This window comes from Capra hircus, chromosome 29 (genome assembly GCF_001704415.2).
Source record: "Capra hircus breed San Clemente chromosome 29, ASM170441v1, whole genome shotgun sequence".
Taxonomy (NCBI): Eukaryota; Metazoa; Chordata; class Mammalia; order Artiodactyla; family Bovidae; genus Capra; species Capra hircus.
This window is the reverse complement of record NC_030836.1, coordinates 44401184-44425137: the sequence shown is the minus strand read 5'-3', so window position 1 is coordinate 44425137 and position 23954 is coordinate 44401184. Positions and strand designations below refer to the sequence as shown.

The window sequence follows — 23954 nt, the reverse complement described above, 5'->3', positions numbered from 1 at the left end:
GAGCCATGTAATCATACACAAACACACACACACACACACACACACACATACTTGAGACCTGAGCCCCTGCTCAGTCACTGTCCCAGGCTGTGTTTCTGGAGCCAGCAGACAAATGCAGTCAAGGCTGACCTTTGTTAGGCTTCCCATGTGCCACCACTGTCTGCCTCTGTCACTCTGACTTGTCCCGCTTGGGCTCAGCCAAGGATTTCAGATATCAGTGTGTGTGCATGTGCACAAGTACCTTAGCATGTGATCAGAACCCCAAAGCTTCCACCCATGGGGCTTTTTTTCAACATGCATTTTTTGTTTCTATTTGTCAAATTCTTACTATATACTGTACGCAGCATGGGACATTATTTGATATCTATTCTCCAACAACCCTGAGATGTTTATCATTTTGTAGTTCTCAGTTCACAGATAAGAGGCTCTGAGAGATTGTGCGCCTCACCAAGGTCATACAGCTGGCGAGTAGCCTAAGCAGAATTCGAACTCAGAACCCAGGTGTATGATTCCAGCACATACGTTCTTTTCCATGAATCACACTGCCTCTCCCCCCCACTTATGCACACATGCGTGCACATATGCATGCACACTCACACACACATACACATACACACACCCATGTATTTCTCATTCTGGTAAACTGCTGGTGGTTTCTTTTCTTTTTAGACAATGACACTGAGTAGGATAAGGAAAAGGGAGAGGCAGCAGATTGGTAACCACCTTCTGAGTGCGCCTCACTTTACAGCTTACAAAGCACTTTCACATTTGGTGATCTCATTTGATCCCACAGCCGCCCCATGAGGTCAGCAGGAGGCTCAATTATTCCCACTGGGAGCAGGACTCAGAAGGAAGGTGACTTGCCCAGGGTAACAGAGACAGAAAATGGTAGCTCTGGGATTGGAAGCCCAGGGCCAAGCTGGCCTCTTGGTTCTCAGTCCTGGATACGTCCACCAACCGCGGCCTCTGTCCCTGGGGAAGGCAGTCCAGGACCCCATCTTCCTGAAATCTCCCTTCTGTGAGGACAAAATTGGAGCCAATCAAAAGGAAGCACCAGTGGAAAGCAGGACAGCCCAGCTCTCTCTCTCTCTGTAGTTGCGTGACTCCAGCAGCTCCTTACTCTGTTCAGGCCTCAGTTTCCCCATCTGCAAAATGGGGCTGATAAAGGCACCTGCCTCCCAGAGTTGTTGGTTTTTGGTTGTTGACACTTGGTCCTGGCCTCACATTCACACAGACCTTTGACATAATCTCCAAACAAGGCTGATGACAACACAGTCCTGGAAGAGCAGCTACACTATTTAAGGAAGATGGCGTTTATCAGAACACAGAACTGTGTCCAGTGGTTCAGTTGACAGGCTCTCACTACTGGTGGGGGCTCTGAATTAAAACTTGCTACAGCTCCTGAAATTATCCTGAGAGTAAGGCGATTGTATTGCATTGTATTTGTGGGTAGTTCAAAGTATTAACATGTCCTTGTAATTATTTAAAATACACATCCTTTTTGTAACTCTGGTTTATCATTTGTTCACTTTTTCGTATACCTGAACCTTAAAACAGCGCCAGTGAAGGGGACTCATGTCACGACTTGGATGGCAGTAGCATGGTTCCGGGCATGAATAAGCACCCAGCAGGAGATGATGATGGTAAATCAATCACATTTATAATCCGATGTACAGTTTCCAGACTTCTTTCACATTCTTCATTCCAACTTCCCACGCGTGGCAAGGTCGCTCTGTGATTATTTTGTGCCATTTTACGCATGCAAACACTAGGCTAGACCAAGCAGTGGGGCTGCGGGGGGGGGGGGGGGGTACCGCGGTGGGGGAGGGGGGGCGGCGAAGGCTAAGTCGGCTCTTGAGGGCTGGGCGGGGCTAGGCGGGGCGGGGCGGGGCGGGGCGGGGCGGGGCGCCCGGCAGCTCGCAGGTGCGTAGGTCCGCGGGGGAATCCTTCGCTCCACCAGGGCGCGGCGAGGAAATCGCACCATGTTTGGGCAGCTACGTCAGAGGGGGCGGGCCCGCGGCTGTCCCTGGGAGCCGCCAGATCCGCCCCTTTTCCCCACCGAGAGTCAGTCGGCTACTGGACTGTGGGAGGCGACAGAAAAGTTCAGGGCGGATTGATAAAAGGCGGCGCGTCTGGAGAGGTGGAGCCTGGAGGTGACCAGAGCCGCGGCGAAAAGTCCGCCCTCCCCCGCCCACCCCCCCCAGTAGAAATGGTTCAGCCCGAGGACTTTTCATTCATAAAAAGAAAAGACTCCGCGAGGAGCGAGTGAGTCAGAACCGAAGCCGCCGACGCGGACCCCACAGAGCCGCCAACCCAGGGCATGTTCCGAGACTACGGGGAACCCGGACCGAGCTCCGGCGCCGGCGGTGCGTACGGCGGCCCGACGCAGCCCCCGGCCACAGGCCAGCAGGTGAGAGGAACCCGACACCTGGAGTCCACAGGTGGACAGCGCCGAGGAGAGAGCGGGCCTCTCCGGCACACTCGGGGACTGGGACCGGGAACCGGGGGAGGGACCAGGTCTCGCGGCGGCAGCGAATCCTGCCCACTCTCCGCTGTCCAAAGGCACTTTCTGCCCCACAGCTCAGCAGAGCACGCTCGGCGGGAAGAACACATCTCTGCGAGCATCGGCCCAAGCGCGCGTCCCCCTTCCCCTCTGTCCGTTGTCTCTCTGTCCCTCCGTCTCTGTTACCTCCTCTCCTTCCTCCTGTTCACCGTTAATTTCTTTGTCCCATCTGCTTCGGAAGGGGACCTCTTTGGCCCGGCATTAGTCCCAGACCCGACCGGATCAGAGAGGGTCCGATCCATCTCGGACGACATTTCCGAGGTCCGGAGTCTGAGCCGCGGCCGAGAGGTCCCCACGAGCTGGCTCCCCCAGCCGGCTTGCCCGGACAGACTGGGAATCCTGGGCAGTCTGTCTGTGGTCGTCCGTGTGCCTGCCTGTTTGTCCCTCGCCACCTCATCGCCAAGACCTCATCCCCGTCCAGCCGCAGTGGAGCTGGTGGGCTCCGGGAGACTGGCTCTTGACCCCTTTACGGGTTGGGGCGCGTGGAGGCCGCGAGGTGCCAGGACGTGCGCGGGGTCATGCAACCGGCAACTCCCGCGCCCCCGACTCTCGACACCGAACGGCGCCCGCTGCCGGTTGAGGGGACCCGGGAGGCTGCAGGTGCCCATTTCCTGTCGAGGGGCTTGAGCACGTGTCGCTAGGGGAGGGAAGGAGCGGCGTCCGTTCCGCCGAGTCACGGCGGCCGAGTCACGGTGGGTGACTCACACCGGGCGCCCCTCCCTTCCTGGCCCGGAGCGGTCCGGGCCCTGACAACGTCGGGAGCGGGAGATGCCGCCGGCGGTACGTAGGCCGGGAACTAGGGTCATTGGGCCACTGGGCCCGCAGCGCTGAGCCGGGGACACTGCTGTCTAGACTTGCCTGGGCTTGAGGGACCTTCCCGGACGGCTGGGGGCCCACACCCAGGGCCCAGCCCCAGGGCTTGAACTCAGTTCTCCTCCGGAACACTGAGTCCCTATCTCAACCCATTCCTCACATTTCTGGCTGAAAGAATCGTAGCAGCGCATATTGTGCAGTCTTGCATTGTGCTGGGCACTTTCCACCTCATTTTTTACCTTGTCTCACAGAATCTAAGACCCCATTGATTTTAAAACTTGTTATTTTGTGCCACTATTTTTTTTTTTTTGAATTTGTCAATTAAACTGTGACCTCAGAGCTACTGAAGGGTACCTCTTGGCATCAGGGAAATGATCCTCACCTATGACAATATTAAAAACAAGGAAATTGAGGCATGTTGAGGATAAATAATTTACCCTGACAGCCAGTAAATGGCTGAGCTAAGATCAAAACTGGGCTAGCTTGAACCCAGAGCAGTGGCTCTTGCCTACCATGGCCCCTGTATGTTGGGTACCTGCCACTTGCGAGGCTCTGTCGCCCACACATTCTCTTACCCGATTCTCATAGTCACCCTTGAAGCTGTGCTTGGTTGCTCAGTTGTGCCTGACTTTTTTCGATCCCATGGACTGTAGCCTGCCAGGCTGCTCTGTTCATGGGATTTCCCAGGCAAGAATGCTGGAGCAGGTTGCCATTTCCTTTCCCAGGGAGTCTTCCTGGGGCTGTCATTATCTTCTTTGTGCAGATGGGACTCAAGCAGGGTGCAGGAGTTGGTGAGACCCTGACAGCCTGGGCCCGAACCTCACTTCCCACTTATTGACTGTCTGTCTAGGGACAACTGTTTTCCTGTCTGAAAATGAAGATTTGTTGTTGTTTAGTCACTAAGTCATGTCCGACTCTTTGCAACCCCATGGACTGCAGCCCACCAGGCTCCCCTGTCCATGGGATTCTGCAGGCAAGAATACTGGAGTGGGTTGCCTTTTTCTCCACCAAGTGATATCTTCCTGACTCAGGGGTCAAACCTGCATCTCCTGCATTGGCATCAGAAATGCAGGCAGATTCTTTATCGCTGAGCCACCAGGGAAGCCCTTAAAATGAAGATGATGCTGTGCAAATTATAAGGAGTCAGTATTTTTAAAGTGGCTGGGACAGCACCTGGAATTCACACTTTATTACTGGAAGCCCCTCAATTCACACAGACCTTATGCCTGGCCCTCCATGTCTTATCCCTCAGAAGTTCCACCTCGTGCCAAGCATCAACACTGTGAGTGGCAACCAGGAGCTTCAGTGGATGGTTCAGCCTCACTTCCTGGGACCCAGCAGCTACCCCAGGCCTCTGGCCTATCCCCCGTACAGTTCTCCGCAGCCCCGGCCAGGAGTCATCCGGGCCCTGGGCCCAACTCCAGGGGTACGTCGCCGGCCCTGTGAACAGGTAAGAAGCAGAGGAGCTCACGAAGGTTCTTGAGTCCACAGGGGTGCTGAGGTGCAGAAAATAAACTCTTGTCCAGAAGCAGAACACAAGCTGAGAAGGGGCGTGGAGAGAATAGGTCCACTGATTATTATTGGCCAAGACAGAAAGTGATGAGAGCCCCTGGGGAGACCCAGAGGACAATGCAGTCACTTCTGGATCAGGGAAGGCTTCCTGGAGGTGGAGGCATATTAGCCTAGAAGGATGGGTAGGATTTGCATAGGGAGAAAGATGATAGAAAAGACATTCCAGGTAGAGGGGATGGCAGGAGCAGAAATGGAGGTAGAGGTGAGAACATGTAAGGTGTATATGTGGAAAGCTGTGTGGGCAGTAGAGGGGCTCCACCTGATGACGGGTACGGAGAGGGTGGGCTTATGCTGTCTGTGTTGCTGAGAAGAGAACAGAAAGGGTTTCCTTCAGCTACTCTCTCAATTTCTCTAACTCATTTAATCCTCACAAAAACCCTCTTGGGAATGAACTCTGGCTTTCCCCCATTTTACAGCTAAGGAGATGAAGGCACAGAGAGATAGTCACTTGCCCAAAGTCACACAAGGAGTGAGTAATGAGACAGGACTTTCCAATTCTAAAGTCAGATCATACCCACCAAGCCACAGTGTCTCACCAGGAGGTAAGAGAAGGCTTGACGTTGAAAGAGCTAGGAACACTTGCCTTCCAAACCAGGGTTTTTGGCTGCTCACTGCTAGTAATAAAGTCCTTGCCCAAATAAATGATTAAGAGGGTCTTTAAGGGACTGGTTCCTCTTTCCTGTCCCTGGGGCATTTCAGTATCTGAGACTGTAGTGGGTGAGGGCTGCCTCTTAATGAGTTTGCTCTGACAGCAGGGTAGAGGATGGAACGGACAGTTAGAATCCTGAGAAAGATGTGTGATTAGTCAGGGGCAGCTTTTCCAGAAAAAGAATGGCTGGCTTTTGTGACCAGATGGAAGGAGACCATGGTGTAAGCCCCAGAGGCAGGCTCCTGGACTTCCTTCAGCCACGTCTCTTTGATCCTGGGTACTCCTAGATGGGCTATGAATGGGCTCCTTTTCGGGAGAGGTGGTGTCCATCAGCTGGCCCCTTTCTCAGTGTTAAATAGAGTGCATCGATTTTTTAGAAGATTTATGTATTTTATTTTTTGGCTTTGGTGGATCTTCGTTGCTGCCAAGCTTTCTCTAGCTGCAGCAAGCAGGGGCTACTTGTGGTGTGCAGGTTTCTCATTGTGTTGGCCTCTCGTTGTGGAGCACAGGCTCTAGAGCGCTGGCTCAGTAGTTGTGGTACACAGGCTTAGTTGCTCTGCAGCATGTGGGATCGTCCTAGACCAGGGATCAAACCAGTGTCCCTGGCATTGCAAAGCAGATTCTTAACCACTGGACCACCAGGGAACCACTGGGGACCACTCTGGACCCCAGAGTGCATGGATTTTAATTTCTGCTCTGTAACCACAAACAAGTTATTCATCGTCCCTGGCCTTTGGCTCCTTACAAGAGAAGCTGGGTTAAGGATTCATGTAAAGCACTTAGCTGGCACACAGTAGGTTCCCAATAAATAACTACATAGAAGCTCTCATTAGCCCCTCTTAGTGCTTACAGCCTCTAGGGAAGAGGAGGTTTGGTTATCGAGTGACTGAAAAGAATGAGGTTCCTTTGAAAAAGAGTGGCTGCAACAGCCACTTATAGCTGTGGAATGAAAGAAGACTTCCAGAAAGGGTCGTGGTGGCCTGAGGGATCTCAGCTGAGTCCTGGGAGAGGAGGCTTAGGATTTATAGAGGGACAGGGAGGACATTGTCCATGGGGTCGCTAAGAGTCAGACACGACTGAGCGACTTCACTTTCACTTTTCACTTTCATGCATTGGAGAAGGAAATGGCAACCCACTCCAGTGTTGTTGCCTGGAGAATCTCAGGGACAGAGGAGCCTGGTGGGCTGCCGTCTATGGGATTGCACAGAGTTGGACACAACCGACACGACTTAGCAGCAGCAGCAGCAGCAGGGAAGACATTCCCAGAGGAATCATAGGAAGCAAAAGTGGGGAGCGAGGAGGAAATTTGACTAATCCAAGTTTACTAAATACCGAACCGGTCAGGTTGGGGAGGTCCCCAGAGTGCAATCTGAGGACCCACCAGGGTCCTACCACTGGGCCGGCAGCACAAAGTCCACCTCACTGCTCTGCAACCCTCCTTCCCCCAGATCAGCCCCGAGGAGGAGGAACGCCGTCGAGTGAGGCGGGAGAGGAACAAGCTAGCCGCGGCCAAGTGTAGGAACCGGAGGAAAGAACTGACCGACTTCCTGCAGGCGGTGAGCACCAGCGAGTGCAGAGGGTGCCCTGGTCCTGGCCCACCCAACCTCAGAGGGTCCCCAGTTCCCAAGGGCCGCAGGGGGCGCCTTTAGATACATCCCCTCCCCCAAGCTCCCCGTTGGAGTGGCACTGCGACGAGGAAAAAGTGGTTAAAAATTAGTTGCAGCGTGTCTCGCTCTGAACACAGCAGAGATGAAGCAGGCCGGACAATACCCTTCGAAGGTGCCCCCGAGCCTGATGGGACTCGTGCCCATTTTCTCCCATGGGCTCATGGGAATTGTAGTCCAGACTTGATGGAGACTCTCTACTCCCCCCAGCCTCCCCTCCCCCGCGCCCCAACCTGCCAATCACTACCACCGCGGGAGGCTCTGCGACATTCAGCCCTCTTCTTGACTCCTTTCCTTATCGTCCACAGGAGACCGACAAACTGGAGGATGAGAAATCTGGACTGCAGCGAGAAATTGAGGAGCTGCAGAAGCAGAAGGAGCGCCTGGAGCTGGTGCTCGAAGCCCACCGCCCCATCTGCAAAATCCCAGAAGGGGCCAAGGAGAGCGAAACCAGCTGCACAGGTGGTGCCAGCGGCACCAGCAGCCCGCCAGGCCCCTCCCGCCCTGTGCCATGTATCTCTCTTTCTCCAGGGCCTGTACTTGAACCCGAAGCATTGCACACTCCCACGCTCATGACCACACCCTCCCTGACTCCTTTCACCCCCAGTCTGGTCTTCACCTACCCCAGCACACCAGAGCCCTGTGCCTCAGCCCATCGCAAGAGTAGCAGCAGCAGTGGGGACCCCTCTTCTGATCCCCTGGGCTCCCCAACCCTCTTGGCCTTATGAGGTACCCCAGCTCCCCCTCCCTGTGGGTGCCACCCTAACCAGTATTTCCCTGCTCATTGGTCCAGCTGGCCTGGATCATATCCCATGTTCAACCCCATTAGATTCTTCTCCATCCCTCCAGACAAGACTGAGCATATTTTGCTTCCTAGTAGAGCCAAAGCTGCCCACTGGTTCTCCAGAGCTGGCCTCTAGCACAATTTGCACTAAATCCGAGACAAAATAGTTCCCATTTGTTGGAGAAAATTCCAGGCAGCTCCCAAGGGACTTTGTAGATTCTGAGGTCCTCTGGAGCCCTAATCCTCTGCAGATCACCCCTATGGTCTTCATCATCTCTTCCTGTGATCCACCCAACCCTACCCCTGACAGAAGATGATACTCTACCAGCCTAGAACACTAACTCACCTAGCCCCACTGCCAGCAGCACCAGGTTATTGAACCAGGACACTCTGCCAGCGCTTCCTAAAAGGAACGGCTCAGGAGAGTGCCAGAGCTGACCTGCAGCCCCCAGCTCTGAGAAGACTTTAGCTCCAAGCCTCCACAGCGTGGGCAGCTGCTATTTATTTTCCTAAAAAGAGTATTTTTATACAAACCTGCCAAAATGGAATAAAAGGCTTGAAGCTCTAGCCTGCTCTCGTTGGACCCAGAGGCTAAAGGGAGACCATTTGGAACCAGAAGTCTCAGGCTCCCATTTCAGCTCCACCAACTCACTACCTGACCTTGGACAAAATGATATTTCTGGACCTCCTCGATTTTCTCATCTGACAAATGAGGCTACATCTGTTCTGCCTCATCTCCAGGACTGAGAAGAGGAAGAGAAGTGCTGTGAGGTGCCAAACCAAGAGGATTATCCTCCTTCTGGTGGGGGACCCACAGTGCTCCGGCGTGTGCCACCGGAGGGCGCTGTTAGGCCCCTTCCAGCCTCTCGAGAGGCGGCTGAGTGGGTTTTAGGCCCCCGGCACCTGCTTCCTGCCCCATTGTCTTGGACAGGAAGGAACCGGGAAGGGAGCTGGAGCCACTTCTGGGGCCGGATCACGGCCTGTCCTGGGACCTGATGGGGGGAGCCAATGGCTCACCACTGTCCCACATCCCGCCCTAGGACCGAGGTAATGGGGGAGTCAGCTACCTTAGTTCTACAGTCCCTGCAGATGGGAATGGTAACCCCCAATGGTCCCTGCCCTTGTCTCAACTCCGGCGATTTCCAAACAGACGCGCCCGGGCCATGGGCTCTGCTTCCGCCTCAGTTTATTAGCCTCCACCCAGCCCCCAGTAAGTCCCACCACTCCAGCCTCCAGTCCCCCTACTGCCCCGCCAGCGAGAGCCAGGGGCCTTCCTCAGTGTTAGGGTTTCTAAGTCCATTCCATCGGCCCTTCGTGCGCAGCCGGGGCGGCGTCCGGGTCCCCAGGTCCACCGCAGTCTCGTCGCTTGAGGAGCAATCCGGGTGGGCGTCGGCGGGAAGCTGTGCCCTCAATCATCTGGGGAGCAAGCCAGGGGCAGCTGATCGGGGCTGCCCACGCTGCCGGTACTGGAGCTTCCATCGCCCAGGTCACGAGGACCGCAGGGGGGCAAGGCCAGCTCGGGTGTCGGCCCAGCGCCAGAGCCCCCCGAGACGCCGGAGCCGCCTCGGGGACCCCACTCTTCGCCCAGCGCCAGACAGAGCTCCTTGAGCGCCAGGTTCTCCCGCAGCAGCTCCTCCTGGCGGCCTTCCAGCTCGGCCAGCTTCTGCCAACAACCGCCTAGATCCTCGCGCACGGCTCGGGATGCTTGGGTCCCGAAGAGCTGCCACTGGCGCGCGGCACGCCGCCCGCGCTGGCGCTCCGAGTCCAGGAAGCAGCAGAGGTCGCGCAGCTCGCGGTTCTCGGCCTGTAGGCGCCGGTTGAGCTGCTTGAGCTCGCGGATCTCGCCCAGGTGACCCTGTAGCTGCCGATTCACCTCCTGCATGAGGCGGCCGCGCTGCACCAGAGCCGCCAGGCGCGCCGCCTCCTCCCGCCGCAGGCGCCGCACCAGCTCCTCCTTGCCCAGAGCCGCCATCTCTTCATCCGTCAGCTCCTCCAGGCCACCCGTCTCGGCCTCCATGGCTGCCTAAGCCTCTGGAGCATCGCCTGCCCGCCGCCGCGGCCCAGGAGCCCCACGACGACCTCCCCGCCGCTGGGGCTCAGGCACCCGCTGAGTGGACAAGCTGTGGCGGAGCTAGCGTAGGATGCAGAGCCCGCGAGGGGGCGGGCACGCGGCGGGGCGCGCGCCGGGGAGGGGCCCCATGACGTCAAGGACAAACAGCCAATCCGGGCTAGCGCCCTCGGAAAGGGGCGGGGTCCAGGCTCCCAGAATGAAGCCCTTCCCCGCCCACTTCGGACCGCGGTGTTTCTGATGCTCGCTGGCTCTGGGTATCCGTGTCCCCGTCCTCGGTGCCAGTGAGCCCTAAACTAGGCGCTTCGTACCTTCCAGTTCTAAACCGCATCAAGCTCGAGCCCAGGCCTCTCGGCTCCCACTGAGAACCAAGATTCCAGGGTCGACCCGCGACTCTTCCACCCACCCTCTGACAAAATCCAGACGGATCGCCTTTCCATCCTTCCTAGCTTTGCTCGAACTATAGAGTCTCGACTCACTGAGCATCGCTTTCAGTCCTTGGAAACTGAAGTCCAAACGTCCTGGCTCACATCATCAGCCTACTCTGAGCACAGACCGTTTCCTGTCCGGTGGGAGGGGCATACACGGATCTGTTTGTTCAGTAAACTTTTATTGTGTGTAAGGGCTATGCAGAAATAAACTTGAGTCATATCCTTATACTGTCCTTAAAGAGGTCTTGATCTGGCAGAGGCGACAAGCTGCGATGAAGAAGCAAATGGAGGAAGACCACATTTTGAGGGGCTGCCCCCACCCACAAAGTGCGTGCTAAGTCGCCTCAGACGCGACTCTACGGACTGTAGCCTGGCAGGCTCCTCTGTCCATGGGGATTCTCGAGGCAAGAATACTGGAGTGGGGTGCCATGCCCTCCTTCAGGGGAGCCTCCCGACCTAGGGATGGAACCCACATCTCATGTCTCCTGCATTGGCAGGCGGGTTCTAAGGCCACCTGGGAAGCTTTCCCCAAAGAGGTGCTACCTGAGGGACCCTGAAAGATGTATAGGACTTTGGGGAGTCATGAGAGAGCTATTTGAGGAAGAGAGAATAGCACGATGAAAGTCTGGGGACTGAAAGAGCCTCCATGCTTTAGGAACAGCCAGAGTAAACTGGTTTGTTGTGTTTGTTTTGGAAAGGTAGTTCTTAGAGAAAGTGGTAAGAGAGGAAGGAAACAATGGCAGTCAGAAGCCAAATTCTTAAGGGCTTTAAATACTAAGATGGAGCATTTACACACACCAGTAAGGATTTCAGCAGGGGAGTAACATTTTTGAAAATACATTTTTAAAAAAGGTTGATTGGGCTGCTCTGTGTGGGATGGACCACAGGGAGGGGATGGACCACAGGGAGGGGATGTAGGCAGAAAGATTACTGAGAACAATGTGTCAGTGGGCAAGGAGAGCTGTGCAGAAGGACTGGGCTTGGACACGGCAGCGGGGGTGGAGAGGACAAAACAGATACTAGAAATATTCAGGAGGCAAATCAGCAGACTTGAATGTGCAGAGAGAAGAGTCTGGGAGAAAGCCCAGGTTTCTGGTATGAGAACAGGGTGGATGTAGGGGCTGTTCCTGAGATAGGAACCCAGTGGGGGGTGGAGTGCGAGGTGTGTGTGGGGGGTGGTGGGAACAGATCAGGAAACCAACAGGTCTGCCTGTGGGGAACAGAGTGGAAAGAGTTACAGATTGGTGGCCGTCTGGATGTGGACTTCCAGACAGAGCTCTAAGCTGTATCAGGGAGATCATTAGTGGCGGTGGGGCGGTTGGCTTAAAACCATGGGAGTAGGTACCCCATGTTCAGGAGAGGGGCTCATCTGCAGGATGGACTCAGGGGCCCTCAGCAAGGGCCCTTGAAGACGGGCCAGACAACTTTTTTTGCATAAAAAAGATTCAGGATAGAGCCCTGTTGTTTAGTCCCTCAGTCGTGTCCTACTCTTTCACGACCCCAAGGACTGCCCAGGCAAGAATACTGGAGTGGGTAGCTATTTCCTTCTCCACGGGATCTTCCCGATCCAAGGGTCGAACTAGCATCTCCTGTATTGGCGGGTGGATTCTTTATCGCTGAGCCACCAAGGAACCCCATAGAGCCCTGTGGAGCTCCTACATTCAGGATACAGGTCAAAGTAGTGGGGCTCCCCGCAAAAGGGCACAGAACAACCAGGAGGATTTGAGGGTCAAGGTTGCCGGGACAGGGTCAACTAGCCAGAGGCCTTGGCTCTGGATGCCCTCTTGCAAACCCGGCCGGCGTGAGGGTTGGGTGGGCTGGGCTGGGCTGAGCTGGGCTTGGAACCGAGGAACCTGAGACTCCCCCTCCCGCTGGGAGGAGGGGCTACCCAACGGTCTCCGCCTCAGCCTCTTTCCTCGCGGCTCCTGCCCAGACTAGCTCTGTCCCGGAAGTGGTCCTCTTCTGGCTCCGGGTGCCGGGAGACGAATGTCAGTGCTCCCGGAAGTGGCCCGGCGGCGGCGCGCCGGGCCCGGGCAGTGCTCGCTCCTGCTGGGGCGCTGCGGTAGCGCCCGGGTCCGGGCGTCGCTATGACCAGCGAGCTGGACATCTTCGTGGGGAACACGACCCTCATCGACGAGGACGTGTATCGCCTTTGGCTGGACGGTTATTCGGGTCTGTGGGGGGCTGACTGGGGTAGCCAGTCTGGCGGAGCGGTTGTTTTGGATGGGAGAGGGGGCCGAACCAGGACTAGGCATCCTATAGGGCAGTGGGCAGAGGCCTGGGAGTATGAAATGCCTGGGGCTCGGGGCTGAAATCCCTGAAGAACCTCTAGGGTCGGCGGGGCGGGGCCTGATGCCAGCGCTCGCTTCCCAGTGAGCGACGCGGTGGCTCTGCGGGTGCGCTCGGGAATTCTGGAGCAGACCGGCGCCACAGCAGCGGTGCTGCAGAGCGACACCATGGACCACTACCGGACTTTCCACATGCTCGAGCGCCTGCTCCACGCGCCGCCCAAGCTGCTTCACCAGCTCATTTTCCAGATCCCGCCCTCTCGACAGGCGCTGCTCATTGAGAGGTGCTCACCTGGCGGGTGGTGGGGACGCCAACCAGTCTGACCATGTATCCATTTTGCAGGCTGACGATGAGGCCCGGGGACGGTCGGGACTTACCCAAGCCGGGAGAACGTTGAGAGCAGAAGGGGCCAAACCCAGGTCCTGCCAGCTCTCCTCTCTCCTCTTTTTATGGAAAGTCAGTAGTGTCGTCCCCAACTCCCCACAGGTATTATGCCTTTGACGAGGCCTTCGTGCGGGAGGTGCTGGGCAAAAAGCTGTCCAAGGGCACCAAGAAAGACCTGGATGATATCAGCACCAAAACAGGCATCACCCTCAAGAGCTGCCGGAGACAGGTGGGCACTGCACCTGTCTGCAGCCCGCCCCACTGCACCATCCCTTTGGTTCCTGCCTCACCTCCACCCCACTCCAACACTTCTGTGGCAGTGCCTTCATTTCCACTCTCCTCTCTTTTTGCCCCTTCCAAGCCATCCCCTACTCTTGAGCCAGAGTGACCTCTCAGAAGCCTACATTTTTACCTTAGCTTTCTTCTGCTCACGAACTTTGAATGGCTCCCATTCTTTCCTATAGCAGCCACATTTCTTGGTCTCGACCTTCAGACCCTCCTGTCATCCTGTCCCTGCCTCCTTCTCTAGACTCCCCAGCCCCTGGCTTTCTTTTGCTCATCTGCCCCTACCTGTATTATTTTTCCAAGGTATTATTTTAGGACATATATACCCCTTGAAATCTAAGGCAGGGTCAGGGGTTGAGGGGGGTGGTCATATACCACCTTCTCCAAAAGCCTTGCCAGTCGTGCCAGGAAGAAGTAACCCTTCTAGTGGGCCTTCAGCATTTTCCTCTGTGACTCCTGTGAGCTCCCCAAGATGGCTTAGTATTTGCTCTTTTTTGAGTTCCTAGGGCTTAGCCAGGAAGGCCATTTTCAGCACAAACTAGTGAAGAACTAGAGAGCATGATGCTAAAATAGGGGTGAATTTATTGATAAGAGTGAGTAAACATTTATCCAAGGCAAGATGGTAGAAGCTGGTGAACATTTGGGGAATTGATAAGAGATATTAATAATTAATGGGGCTTTCCAGGTGTCATATTGGTAAAGAATCCACCTGCCAATGCAGGAGGTAATAGTTTGTTGAAGCAGTAACAAATACTCCATCAGTGTCTGGTGATTGAATAGGTGGGTCAGTGACAGAGGGATGCTCACCAAACAGTTTATTGGGTGAGCAACCTGACCAGTCCTTCCTCCTCCTCTAACTGCCCTGCAGTTTGACAACTTTAAGCGCGTCTTCAAGGTGGTGGAGGAAATGCGGGGCTCCCTGGTGGATAACATCCAGCAGCACTTCCTCCTGTCTGACCGGCTGGCCAGGTGAGGGGCCAACTGCCTCCCCCTCCTGCACACTCCTTCCTTGTGCCCTGAAGCTGACCTTTAATTTCTGCCCCAACCCACATGACCTCCATGCTGTAGGGGTGGCAATGGTTATCCCTCTCTTGGGCTGTACTTTGGTTCAGACTGGCCTGGGTTCAAATCCTAGCCTGGCCATTCACCAGCTGGACTGTTGTGAGGTGCCATGGGTAAAGCTCATGATGGCACAGCCCTTGGGGCTTAGTAAGTACTCAGTAAATGGTCACTGTTACCCTGTGGTCTCCCACCGTGTCCCTTAGGAGACCCAGGCTGAAACCTTCTCTTTGCTCAGAGGAGGAGGCCCAGAGAGATGTGACTTGAAACCCGTCACACAGTGAGTTAGGGTAGAGAGAGGCCAGAACACGGAGGTCCCGCTGATGTTGTAGCTGAGAGCTGCTTGGTAAGAAGGAATTTCAAGCCTTGATGGACACCCCACCCCCCGCTCCCCACCCCACAGGGACTATGCAGCCATCGTCTTCTTTGCCAACAATCGCTTTGAGACAGGGAAGAAAAAACTGCAGTATCTGAGCTTTGGGGACTTTGCCTTCTGTGCTGAGCTCATGATCCAGAACTGGACCCTCGGAGCCGTCGGTGAGGCCCCCACTGACCCAGGTGCAGGCCCCCGTTCCCAGCAGCCTTTCTTCTTCAGGGCCCCTGCCCAGCCGCTTCTGCTCATGGCCCAGCGCCGCCACACACAGCTTCTCTGCAGACAAGGGACCCACAGCGTCTCTCTGGCTTGGGGCCAGTCCCTCCAGCTCTCTCACACCCAGCATGCTCTTTTGTCTTGTGGGATGCCATGAAGTGGTGGGGGGGAAGGCTCAGGTTATCACAGGAGGCATTTTTTAATCTCGCACCTCAATTCCCTTCATGGGCCTCACTTAGACTCCCAGGTGGATGACATGGACATGGACTTAGACAAGGAGTTTCTCCAGGACTTGAAGGAGCTCAAGGTGCTTGTGGCTGACAAGGACCTTCTAGACCTGCACAAGAGGTGACCCTAGGGGTCTGTGGGGCGGGGCATGAGGTGGGTGCCCAGGCGGCGCGGGCCTTGACCCTATCTTCCTTCAGCCTGGTGTGCACTGCCCTCCGGGGGAAGCTTGGTGTCTTTTCGGAGATGGAAGCCAACTTCAAGGTCTGTGGCCCAGTCCAGCCTCTGTCCCTGGGGCATCTTCAGCATCCAGAGCCCTGCCCCACAGCGGCTCTGTTGTTGGCCTTAGGCGGTGCTGCTGTTCCCTCTGCCTGCCCCTGGGGGGAGCCAGCTCTTAAATGCTGGGGAATTACTTGATTGAGGGAGGTGGATAGATGTGGTCTCAGCCCCCAGCCTCTCTCAGACAGCAGGCAGAACTCCCAGGCTCCCTCCCCCACAGAACCTGTCCCGGGGGCTGGTGAATGTGGCCGCCAAGCTGACCCACAATAAGGATGTCAGAGACCTGTTTGTAGACCTCGTGGAGAAGGTGAGTTGTCCTGCTGGCTGCCTTCTGACCCCATCCTGGCCTGTCCCTGGGCTGTACCAGTGCTGGATGTTACCTTGGACCCACAGTTCGTGGAACCCTGCCGCTCCGACCACTGGCCGTTGAATGACGTGCGTCTCTTCCTGAACCAGTATTCGGCTTCGGTCCACTCCCTGGATGGCTTCCGGTGAGAGATCTCAGGCTTCCTTATCGTGCTGGCCTCCTGCTGGGGCCCAGCCCTCCTGCAGACTCTGAGTTCCCTGTTCTTTGGCCCTGGGGTTGGAAGTCACTCTGTTGACCAGAGTCTCAGCTCCATCACTGAGAAACTGATCTGATCTTGACAAGTTCCTTTCTCTCTGTGTGCCTCCGTTCCTTCAGACATAAGCTGGGGGTGACAGCAGTAAGGCTTATAGGAATCCTATGAGGATTAAACGAGTGACGGTGTTGAGAGCACGTGGAGCAGGGTCATGGGGATCCAGTCAGCATCAGCCAACACCCTAACTGTTACCATTGCAGGCACCAGGCACTCTGGGACCGCTACATGGGCACCCTCCGTGGCTGCCTCCTGCGCCTCTATCATGACTGAAGCCCCTCCCCCCCGCCCTGGCCACACTGACAATAAAGTTGCCATGACTTTGGAGGAGGCTGTGAGTGGGTACACACATGGGTCCGCGCCCGTTGCACACGTACATCTCTTTGAGTGTCACGGTATATGAGGATGTATGTGTCCGTTGACCCCACAGGGACAAGGACATGTCAGAGAACAGTATCTACTCACTCCCCATCCTTTTCCCCACCCCAGCCGTGTCCACTCCAAAGACAGGGGTCTTGTCTTGCTTTATTCAATCCCCAGCAAGAGTACTGGGAGACTAGGCAAAAACCTTGGGGCAGGTGGCAGGGGAAGGTAATTGGCACAGCAGGAGAGAGCCAAGGGGCAGCCAGGCAGCCTCAGGGAGGGCAAGAGACTTGTTGCTTCTTCTTAGGTATGTCCACTCTGGCAGTGACCGGGTACTTGGTGATGCCGCAGGTGTTACTCCCTCGATGCAGCCGGAAATAGCCCTAAGAAGTTAGGGCCCATCAGCGCCAGACATCAGGGAGAGGTCTGTCCTGCCCTGTCCGCCCCCAGTAGACCACACTCACCTCCTCACCCCAGTGAGGCCCCCAGGAGTTTTGCAGGGTCCAGTATGCCATGGAGCGGCGAGGGCGAGTGTAGGATCCGAACGAGGCCGCCTTCCCCTGCCTCCCCTCCACCGACTTGGTTTTACCAAAACCCACCAGCAGGACAGAATGATCCACGTGTCTGGGGTCACAGGTGGTAGGTGTGGCCTTGATCACACCCTTCTGGTATTGCTGCAGGGGCAGAGAGGCCGAGTCTGGGGCTACCTCCCCTATATACGCCCCTCTTCCCCCGCCCCACTCCCTACCTTATCTCACCTGCAGTAGCTTCATATTGATGGTCACGGTGATGGGGCCTTGGGTGGCCAAGTGCCTGGCGATGCCTGGGGGTGGAAGGTGCCATCTAGCCCTGCTGCTCCTTCATCCCCTGCTCTCGGCTCATGGGCATCTCTATCTATCCCTTCCTCTTTCCCACCCTCTAGCCCCCGCCCCCAGAGATCCCTCTGTCTCTGTCTATAGCCCCGTCTGTCCCTGTCCATCTCCCCCCTGTGCCCGCCTGTGTCCCCATCCTGCCCGCACTCTGCTCGCAGGCCTGCAGCATTATGAAATCCTGGATCCAGGCCACCTTCTTGTGCTTCTCAGCCAGGCACCTGTGGGTTTTGCCCCTCCCAACGAATGGATAGTCCTTCTCACTGGCCAGGCCGCCTAGAGATAAGCGAGACCCAGGAGGAGGCTCAGTTCAGCTCGGGAACAGTACCCACCCCATCCTTCCCCCACCATGACTGCCCAGAGCAGCCAGGCACTCACTGTTGTTGAGGACAGTGAGGAACGCATCCCAGACGAAGCCACCGTGGCAGCCGTTCCCACAGCGGTCACAGTCGAGCAGCTCTGGTGCCAGAAGGGACAATGTGTGTGCCCAGGCCTCAGGCAACCCCCGCCTCCTTTGGCCCCCCGTGCCCACCCCTGCCCCCAGCCATACGCTGCACGGAGACCTCCACAGGGGGTTGGGAGCTGATGGCCCACAGGGCCTCGATGTTGCCTGCTGCTGCCATGGCCCAGCAACAGTTGCAGTTTCCCTGATGGTGAAAGGATGGCGGCGGTGGGGGTGGGTAAAGACTGCAGGCCCTCTCCTCCCTGCCTCTCCACACCACCCCCGCCCTGGGGCTGGATTGGGCCAGGCTGCTGGGCTTGGGGTGGAGGCAGATACCTGGTTCCTGACAGGTGAGATGGTGTTAGGTTTGTTCCTCCAGTCACAGGTCGGAGGCTGTGACTCCCCCCACTCTTCAGACCCCACCTTTCTGCTCACACCTAGGGCCTCTCCAGCCACCCGGCTTCCATAAAGCTGGACAAACTCCTCCTCTGGGGACACATGGGGCCATGAAGTTCACTGTTTTGACCCCTCCCCCCCATTCTGCCTCCCACCCCAGCCATCCACATCCTGAGCCATTTGAGTCCCTGTAATGCCCTGGGAGGCAGAAAGATAAGGACCCTGAGGCCTGGAGGGAGGCCACGTTCCTTGCTGGGGTGCACAGTTCTGCACCCAGTGTCTCTGTGAGCTGGGCTACCACCCAGGCCTCCACAGAGTTCCTGCCCTGATCCCATATTCAGGGCAAACCCCCAGGCCTCTGGCCCTCGGGATTCCCTCTGGGGAACAGAAGCCAAGTCAGCCTGGTATCTGCTGGGGAAGATCGTCTTCCCTGTCTACCACCCATTGCCAGGAGTCCAGTACCTGTGAGGTCACTGAATTGAGTCACCCCAAACTCGGCCGTGCCCAACTCCTCCTCCTGCAGCCGCTGAGCCTTGGCCAGGTTTTGGGCGAAGATGTCCAGGCGGCGGGCGTGCTCTAGACCGAAAAGAGGTTGTCCTAGGCTAGCTTGCAAGCCCCCAGGGACAGGAAGCGGCCACCAGTTTGGCTTCCCCCCAACACTCTCCCAGGTAAGCACTGGCTCGTTTCCTATGGTCCTTGCAGACCCTGCTACAGACACCTGGACCAAGGAAGTGGCTCCCCAGCCCCCCTGGGTTGGGGTTTTGTTGAAGGCAGGTAGAGAGTATCTGCCCACCTGGGGAAGAAGCCAAGTGAAAGGTCGGAAGGCTAGTGACAAAGGAAAGGTGGGTGGTCAGAGACCAACTTCCTGCCAGGTCATCTCTGTCTCTACTTCACACCTCTGGCCGCAAGTCTGTGGCTGGAACATCGCAGGGGAGGGTTGGGCAAGTCCCTGGCACAGGAAGTCGGGCTGAAAGTGCCCACAGACCTCCCCCATGGGAGATGAGATCCAGAGGGCAGGACCAGGGCTGGCAACGCATGGGGGTGGAGAGGGAGTCCACAAAATGGGTAACCCTGGGTGCTTGCTGGATGACTAGCAGGCTCCTGCTGCTGCAGTCACAGGAAAGTGGCTCTGGACATGACCATCCTCTCAGACCAGTCAAACCCCCAACAGCTACCACCTCCCTCCAGGTTCATAGCCAAGGAGGATCTTGTCCCCACTTGTGCATTTGGGAAACCAGGGAGTACACTCCCAGCCCTGCGTCACTGTCCTGAGTGGCTTTGGCCAAATGCATTCCCCACCCTGAGCCTGAATTTCCTTGCCTGTTAAATGAGAGCAGGGGTTTGGACTGGAGACGCACATGCCCCAGGATACCTGCTGGATTTGGATAACTCCGGTTGTACTGCATCTGAAACAATCTGAAGACCTCTTTCAGCTCCAGTGGCTGGGGACCTGGGTCCTGGGTGGCGGTGCAGGGCCGGGGGCGGGGGATGTAAAAAGAGCAGTGGGGAGGGGGTGAGGTGAGGAGTCATGGCCGGGACCACACCTCAGCTCCCACCCGAGCTGGGACTGAACTAGGGGAGCAGCTGGTTCACCCGCTTCTCTCCCTTTGTGGGCCTGAGCACGTGGGTCATCCCCTCAGTCTCAGTCACTCCCTCTGAGAAATAGGAGCAAAGCCCTGTTTCTGCTGGGGTGAGCCCTAGGCATGGGGAGAAAGTTGGGGACACTCACCTGGCCCCTGAGGGAGCCCTTGATGCCTTGAGCCAGGCCTGCCACCAGCAGGGCCAGGAGGCAGGAGAGATGGACGGTTGGTGCCATGATGCGGCAGACTAGAGTGTCTGGGGCAGGAAACTGCAGACCAAGGTGGAGGGGCTGAGAGGGTGGAGCTGGAGAAACCACAAAAGGGAAACCAGGTCAGGAGGGGGAGGAGGACCCCCACAAACATGCACAAGAGGGCTTCAGGCTTCTGTCCTGGCACGGCCCCTGCCTGCCAGTACCCCACTCCACCTGTTGTCTTTATTCAACAGAGACTCTTTGCCAACCCTGTCCTGGGCAGTCCTAAGGATGTGGAGATGGATCTGGCCTTAAGGAGATGGGAGGAGACAGATGCTAAGTGGACAGTGACAATATAGGGCCATTGGTACCTGGAGGGGGAAACAGGGCTATGGGAGCCACAGGCCCTAATGATGGGGGGTGTGAATGGTGGTCAGCACCCCCCAGGAAGCATTCTTGCTCACCCTACTACAAAGCTCAGTCGGCTCAGGCGTCATCACCTCCATGAAGCTCGCCTATCCTGTGGTATAACCTGCAGCCCCTTGAGCCCCCAATGTGCCTGTGTCTACTGGGCGTCCGCATCCCAGCCACACTGGATGTGTCTGCCTTGCTTGTATCCTCAGCACCCAGGAAGGGGCTGCATGCAGAGCTGGCTAAGGGGGGATTTGCTGGCTTAGTGATTAGTCCTTTTTTTTTTTAACTAGGAAAGTTCAGGGTCCAGGGGACAGCAAGTGGCAGCTCCGAGCTCCTCTGTTCTTCATTCTTGTCACAGTCTGGGGACAGGGAAGAGGTATGTGAATGGGCTTCAGGAAGCAGGAAGATAGCAGGATTGGCACCTCAGAGCCAGGCTGGAGGCTGAGGCCTGGGCAGGGGTGTTTAACACCTGTCACTTGTGCCTTGAAGTGGGTCCTTGGGTTCAGGGGCTCTCACATGGACCTTCAGTCTGAGAACCAGCATCCAAGACCAGAGACAGGCGAGAAAAAGAACTGGTTTTCTGGGGTTTCCATGGGGATGGGAGCCAGGGGAAGGGATCCTTTCATTCATGTGCTGATTACCTCATTTCTTCGTTCATTGGGAATCTTCCCAAAGCTGTAAGGTCCCTTTTTGCTGCACAAAAGGGACCCTTTTGTGATCCCCTTTTTTAAAAAATTTATTTATTTATTTATTTATTTTCTTTATTTTGCTTTACAATACTGTATTGGTTTTACCATACATTGACATGGATCCACCACAGGTGTACATGAGTTCCCAATCCTGAATCCCCCTCCCACCCCATATCATCTCTCTGGATCATCCCCATGCACCAGCCCCAAGCATCCTGTATCCTGGATTGTGATCCCCTTTTTTGATCCTCCCAAAACACATACCATGTAGTAAGCCAAGGGCCTCCCCTGGGGAAAAAAAAGAAGAGAATGATGCTGACTTTATTAAAACACAGTAGAGGACTTCCCTGGTGGTTCAGTGCATAAGAATCTGTCTGCCCATGCAGGGAACATGGGTTCAATCCCTGGAATCCAGGAAGATGCCACATGCAGAGGGACAACTAACGCTGCAAACCTCAACTACCGAGCCTGTGCTCTAGAGCCTGGGAGCCAAAACTACTGAGCCCATGTGCTGCAACTACTAAAGCCTGTGCCCCCAAATCCTGTGCTTTGCAACAAGAGAAGCCACCTCCATGAAAAGCCCGTACACTACAAAGAAGAGAAGCCCGGCTCACTGCAACCAGAGAAAGCCCGCACGCAGCACCAAAGACCCAGCACAGCCATAAATAAATAAATAAATTGAAAAACTGCAGTAGGCAGATTATCTACAGAAGGGTACCTGGCTCCATGATTCTAGTTCCCAGTCATGTGTCCCAAGCTGGTTTTAGCCATGTATGACCTATGACTAAGGGCCCCCCGTCAGCCCCAGAGCTGGAGGTTTAAAATAACAGCGCTAGGTTCCTTCCTGCTTGCCCAGTGGTTGAGATGCAGGTTCAGTTCCTGGCCTGGGAAGACCCCACAAGCCACAGGGCAACTGAGCCCGTCAGCCACAACTATTGAGCCTATGCTCTAGAGCCTGGGAGTTGCACCTACTGAATGAAGCCCCCGTACCCTAGAGCCTGTGCTCGGCAACAGGAGAAGCCACCGCAGTGGGAAGCCCATTCACTGCAACTAGAGAAAGCCCTCTGGCAGCAGTGAAGACCCAGCACAGTCTAAATAAATAAGTTTTATGGAGGTATAATTCACATACCATAAAATTTACCATTTTAAAGTGCTTAGATAATTCCGTGATTTTTCATGAACTTGCATAACTGTGCAACCATCACCACTGTCTAATTTCAGAGCATTCTCGTCACCCCAAAAGAAATCCCAGACCCATCAGAAGTCATTCTCACATTCTCCTCTCCCCTGGCAATCACTAACCTACTTTGTTTTTCAGATTTACCTATTCTGGTTGTGTCATAAAAATGGAATACGTGGCCTTTTGTGTCTGGCTTCTTTCAACTGGTGTCATGTTCAAGATTCATCCATGTTGTAGCACATATCAGTACTTCATTCCTTTTTATGGCAGAATAATATTCTATCGTCATTTTTTGTTTCTCCTTTCATCAATAGATGAACATTCCTTTGGTTCTATATTTTCAACACTTATGAATAGTGTTACTATGAACACTGTGTACAGATTTGTGTGTGTGTTTGGACATATGTTTTCAATCCCCCTGTGTATATACACCTAGAAGTGAAATTGCTGGGTCATGTGCTAACATTTTTGGGGAACTGCCAGACTGTGTTCCACAGCAGCCGCCCCATCTTACATTCCCACTCACAGTGTGAGGGTTCCATTTCTCCATATCCTCTCCAGCACTTGTTACTGTCTTTTGGGTTTTAAAGACTTATTATTTTTAGCCTCCTCTCCCCCACCGCTGGCGGGTGGTGGTGCTGGGAAGTATTTGGAGGTGGGAGGGTGCTTCGCAGTTCACAGTGAATCCTGAAGGCTCATCCTAGGACCCATCGGCACGTCCTCTCCTACTCACCGGACAGGGCTGCTAATGAGGGTGACTGTGAGGATAAACAGGGGTGGGAAAGGGAACCGAGGACTCGGCATTTCCCGTACGCCGCATGCTTCCAGGAGGGAAATCCCTGGACACGCAGCCTTTTCCCGTCTGGCCCCGCCCTGAGACGTGGGCAGGGCAAGACCCCGCCCCTTCCTGGGAGCCATCTCCGCCCAAGCCCCGCCCCTTAGGGCTCTCTCGCTGCTTCGGGAGTAGGCAGAAACCCGGGGACTTGGGGACGGGATGTGTGGGTAGCGGGGGACGCTGGCGGGAGGATGGCCAGGCAGGCGAGGGCACCGGACCCGGACCCTGGCGTCCAGCACGCCCGAGTTCAGCCCTGCCCGCCTTCTCAGGGGCTTCCATTCATTCTGGGCCAAAAGTGAATTGCCGCCCCCGCCCCAAACTGATGTAGTCTCGCGGACTGAGGTCTCGGAGGAGGCCGTTCTGGAGTGAAGGGACCGCCTGGCTGACGACAGCCCTGGGGATGGAGGGGAGAAGGGACCGAGATGGACAGTTCTGGACCCGGGAGCATCTGTTCTTAAGGCGAGGGTCTGGGAACCCTGGACAAAGATTTGGTATTTCCAGATTGACTGTCCAGGTGTCCAGAATCACATTCCGGAGGGTGCAGAGTGAGAATCCGGAAGTCCCAGGATTATTTGGTGGGGTCCAGGTGCCCAGGGTGACATTCTGGGAGGCGCAGAGTCTGGGGCCCCCGGCATTGAGGTGTGGGTGCCCAAGAACTCCTGGGGCACAGATTAGGTAGGGTCTAGGTGCGCAGGATGACATTTTGGGGTGCGCACAGTGAAAG

General features: G+C 55.8%; 4 protein-coding genes and 1 long non-coding RNA gene across 7 annotated transcripts; 3 read left to right on the top strand and 2 right to left on the bottom strand.

Moving 5' to 3' along the window:
• FOSL1 (FOS like 1, AP-1 transcription factor subunit) lies at positions 2236 to 9207 on the top strand. The gene is made up of 4 exons (XM_005699905.3): positions 2236 to 2410; positions 4629 to 4826; positions 7046 to 7153; positions 7570 to 9207. Exons 1-4 carry the CDS (start codon positions 2321 to 2323, stop codon positions 7987 to 7989), a joined length of 816 nt encoding a protein of 271 aa, XP_005699962.2. The 5' UTR covers positions 2236 to 2320; the 3' UTR covers positions 7990 to 9207.
• CCDC85B (coiled-coil domain containing 85B) lies at positions 9215 to 10782 on the bottom strand. Its single transcript, XM_018043527.1, has one exon. The coding sequence runs from the start codon at positions 10060 to 10062 to the stop codon at positions 9454 to 9456; it is 609 nt and encodes a 202-aa protein (XP_017899016.1). The 5' UTR covers positions 10063 to 10782; the 3' UTR covers positions 9215 to 9453.
• On the top strand, positions 12481 to 16598 carry FIBP (FGF1 intracellular binding protein). Of its 2 annotated transcripts, none has more exons than XM_005699904.2 (10): positions 12481 to 12716; positions 12918 to 13116; positions 13320 to 13446; positions 14371 to 14471; positions 14965 to 15098; positions 15390 to 15498; positions 15576 to 15639; positions 15875 to 15961; positions 16048 to 16145; positions 16475 to 16598. In XM_005699904.2, exons 1-10 carry the CDS (start codon positions 12632 to 12634, stop codon positions 16542 to 16544), a joined length of 1074 nt encoding a protein of 357 aa, XP_005699961.1. In that variant the 5' UTR covers positions 12481 to 12631; the 3' UTR covers positions 16545 to 16598. The 2 variants fall into 2 exon arrangements, with proteins under 2 accessions (XP_005699961.1, XP_017898917.1); XM_018043428.1 differs by having other exon boundaries at positions 14965 to 15119; positions 16475 to 16596.
• On the bottom strand, positions 16779 to 20173 carry CTSW (cathepsin W). The gene is made up of 10 exons (XM_005699902.3): positions 20071 to 20173; positions 19714 to 19798; positions 18804 to 18917; positions 18282 to 18433; positions 18054 to 18150; positions 17882 to 17962; positions 17654 to 17779; positions 17393 to 17457; positions 17099 to 17308; positions 16779 to 17017 (listed from the first exon to the last, which is right to left on the bottom strand). The coding sequence occupies exons 1-10, from the start codon at positions 20155 to 20157 to the stop codon at positions 16907 to 16909; spliced, it is 1128 nt and encodes a 375-aa protein (XP_005699959.2). The 5' UTR covers positions 20158 to 20173; the 3' UTR covers positions 16779 to 16906.
• Positions 18925 to 21922, top strand: LOC102171411. Of its 2 annotated transcripts, XR_311219.3 has the most exons (3): positions 18925 to 19009; positions 20817 to 20902; positions 21602 to 21922. It is a non-coding gene; the product is annotated as an uncharacterized LOC102171411 (long non-coding RNA). The 2 variants fall into 2 exon arrangements; XR_001917512.1 differs by lacking the exon at positions 18925 to 19009 and having other exon boundaries at positions 20790 to 20902.

Bases quoted from the DNA above. Each gene is read 5' to 3' on its own strand.
- FOSL1 (XM_005699905.3), top strand. From the start codon at position 2,321: ATGTTCCGAGACTACGGGGAACCCGGACCGAGCTCCGGCGCCGGCGGT. The intron at 2,411-4,628 runs GTGAGAGGAACC...CTTATCCCTCAG, and splicing joins CCCCGGCCACAGGCCAGCAG to AAGTTCCACCTCGTGCCAAG. The intron at 4,827-7,045 runs GTAAGAAGCAGA...TCCTTCCCCCAG, and splicing joins GTCGCCGGCCCTGTGAACAG to ATCAGCCCCGAGGAGGAGGA.
- CCDC85B (XM_018043527.1), bottom strand. From the start codon at position 10,062: ATGGAGGCCGAGACGGGTGGCCTGGAGGAGCTGACGGATGAAGAGATG.
- FIBP (XM_018043428.1), top strand. From the start codon at position 12,632: ATGACCAGCGAGCTGGACATCTTCGTGGGGAACACGACCCTCATCGAC. The intron at 13,117-13,319 runs GTGCTCACCTGG...AACTCCCCACAG, and splicing joins CAGGCGCTGCTCATTGAGAG to GTATTATGCCTTTGACGAGG. The intron at 15,640-15,874 runs GTCTGTGGCCCA...CCTCCCCCACAG, and splicing joins AGATGGAAGCCAACTTCAAG to AACCTGTCCCGGGGGCTGGT.
- CTSW (XM_005699902.3), bottom strand. From the start codon at position 20,157: ATGGCACCAACCGTCCATCTCTCCTGCCTCCTGGCCCTGCTGGTGGCA. The intron at 17,780-17,881 runs GTGAGTGCCTGG...GCTTATCTCTAG, and splicing joins CCTCACTGTCCTCAACAACA to GCGGCCTGGCCAGTGAGAAG. The intron at 17,018-17,098 runs GTGAGTGTGGTC...CTAACTTCTTAG, and splicing joins GGCCTCACTGGGGTGAGGAG to GGCTATTTCCGGCTGCATCG.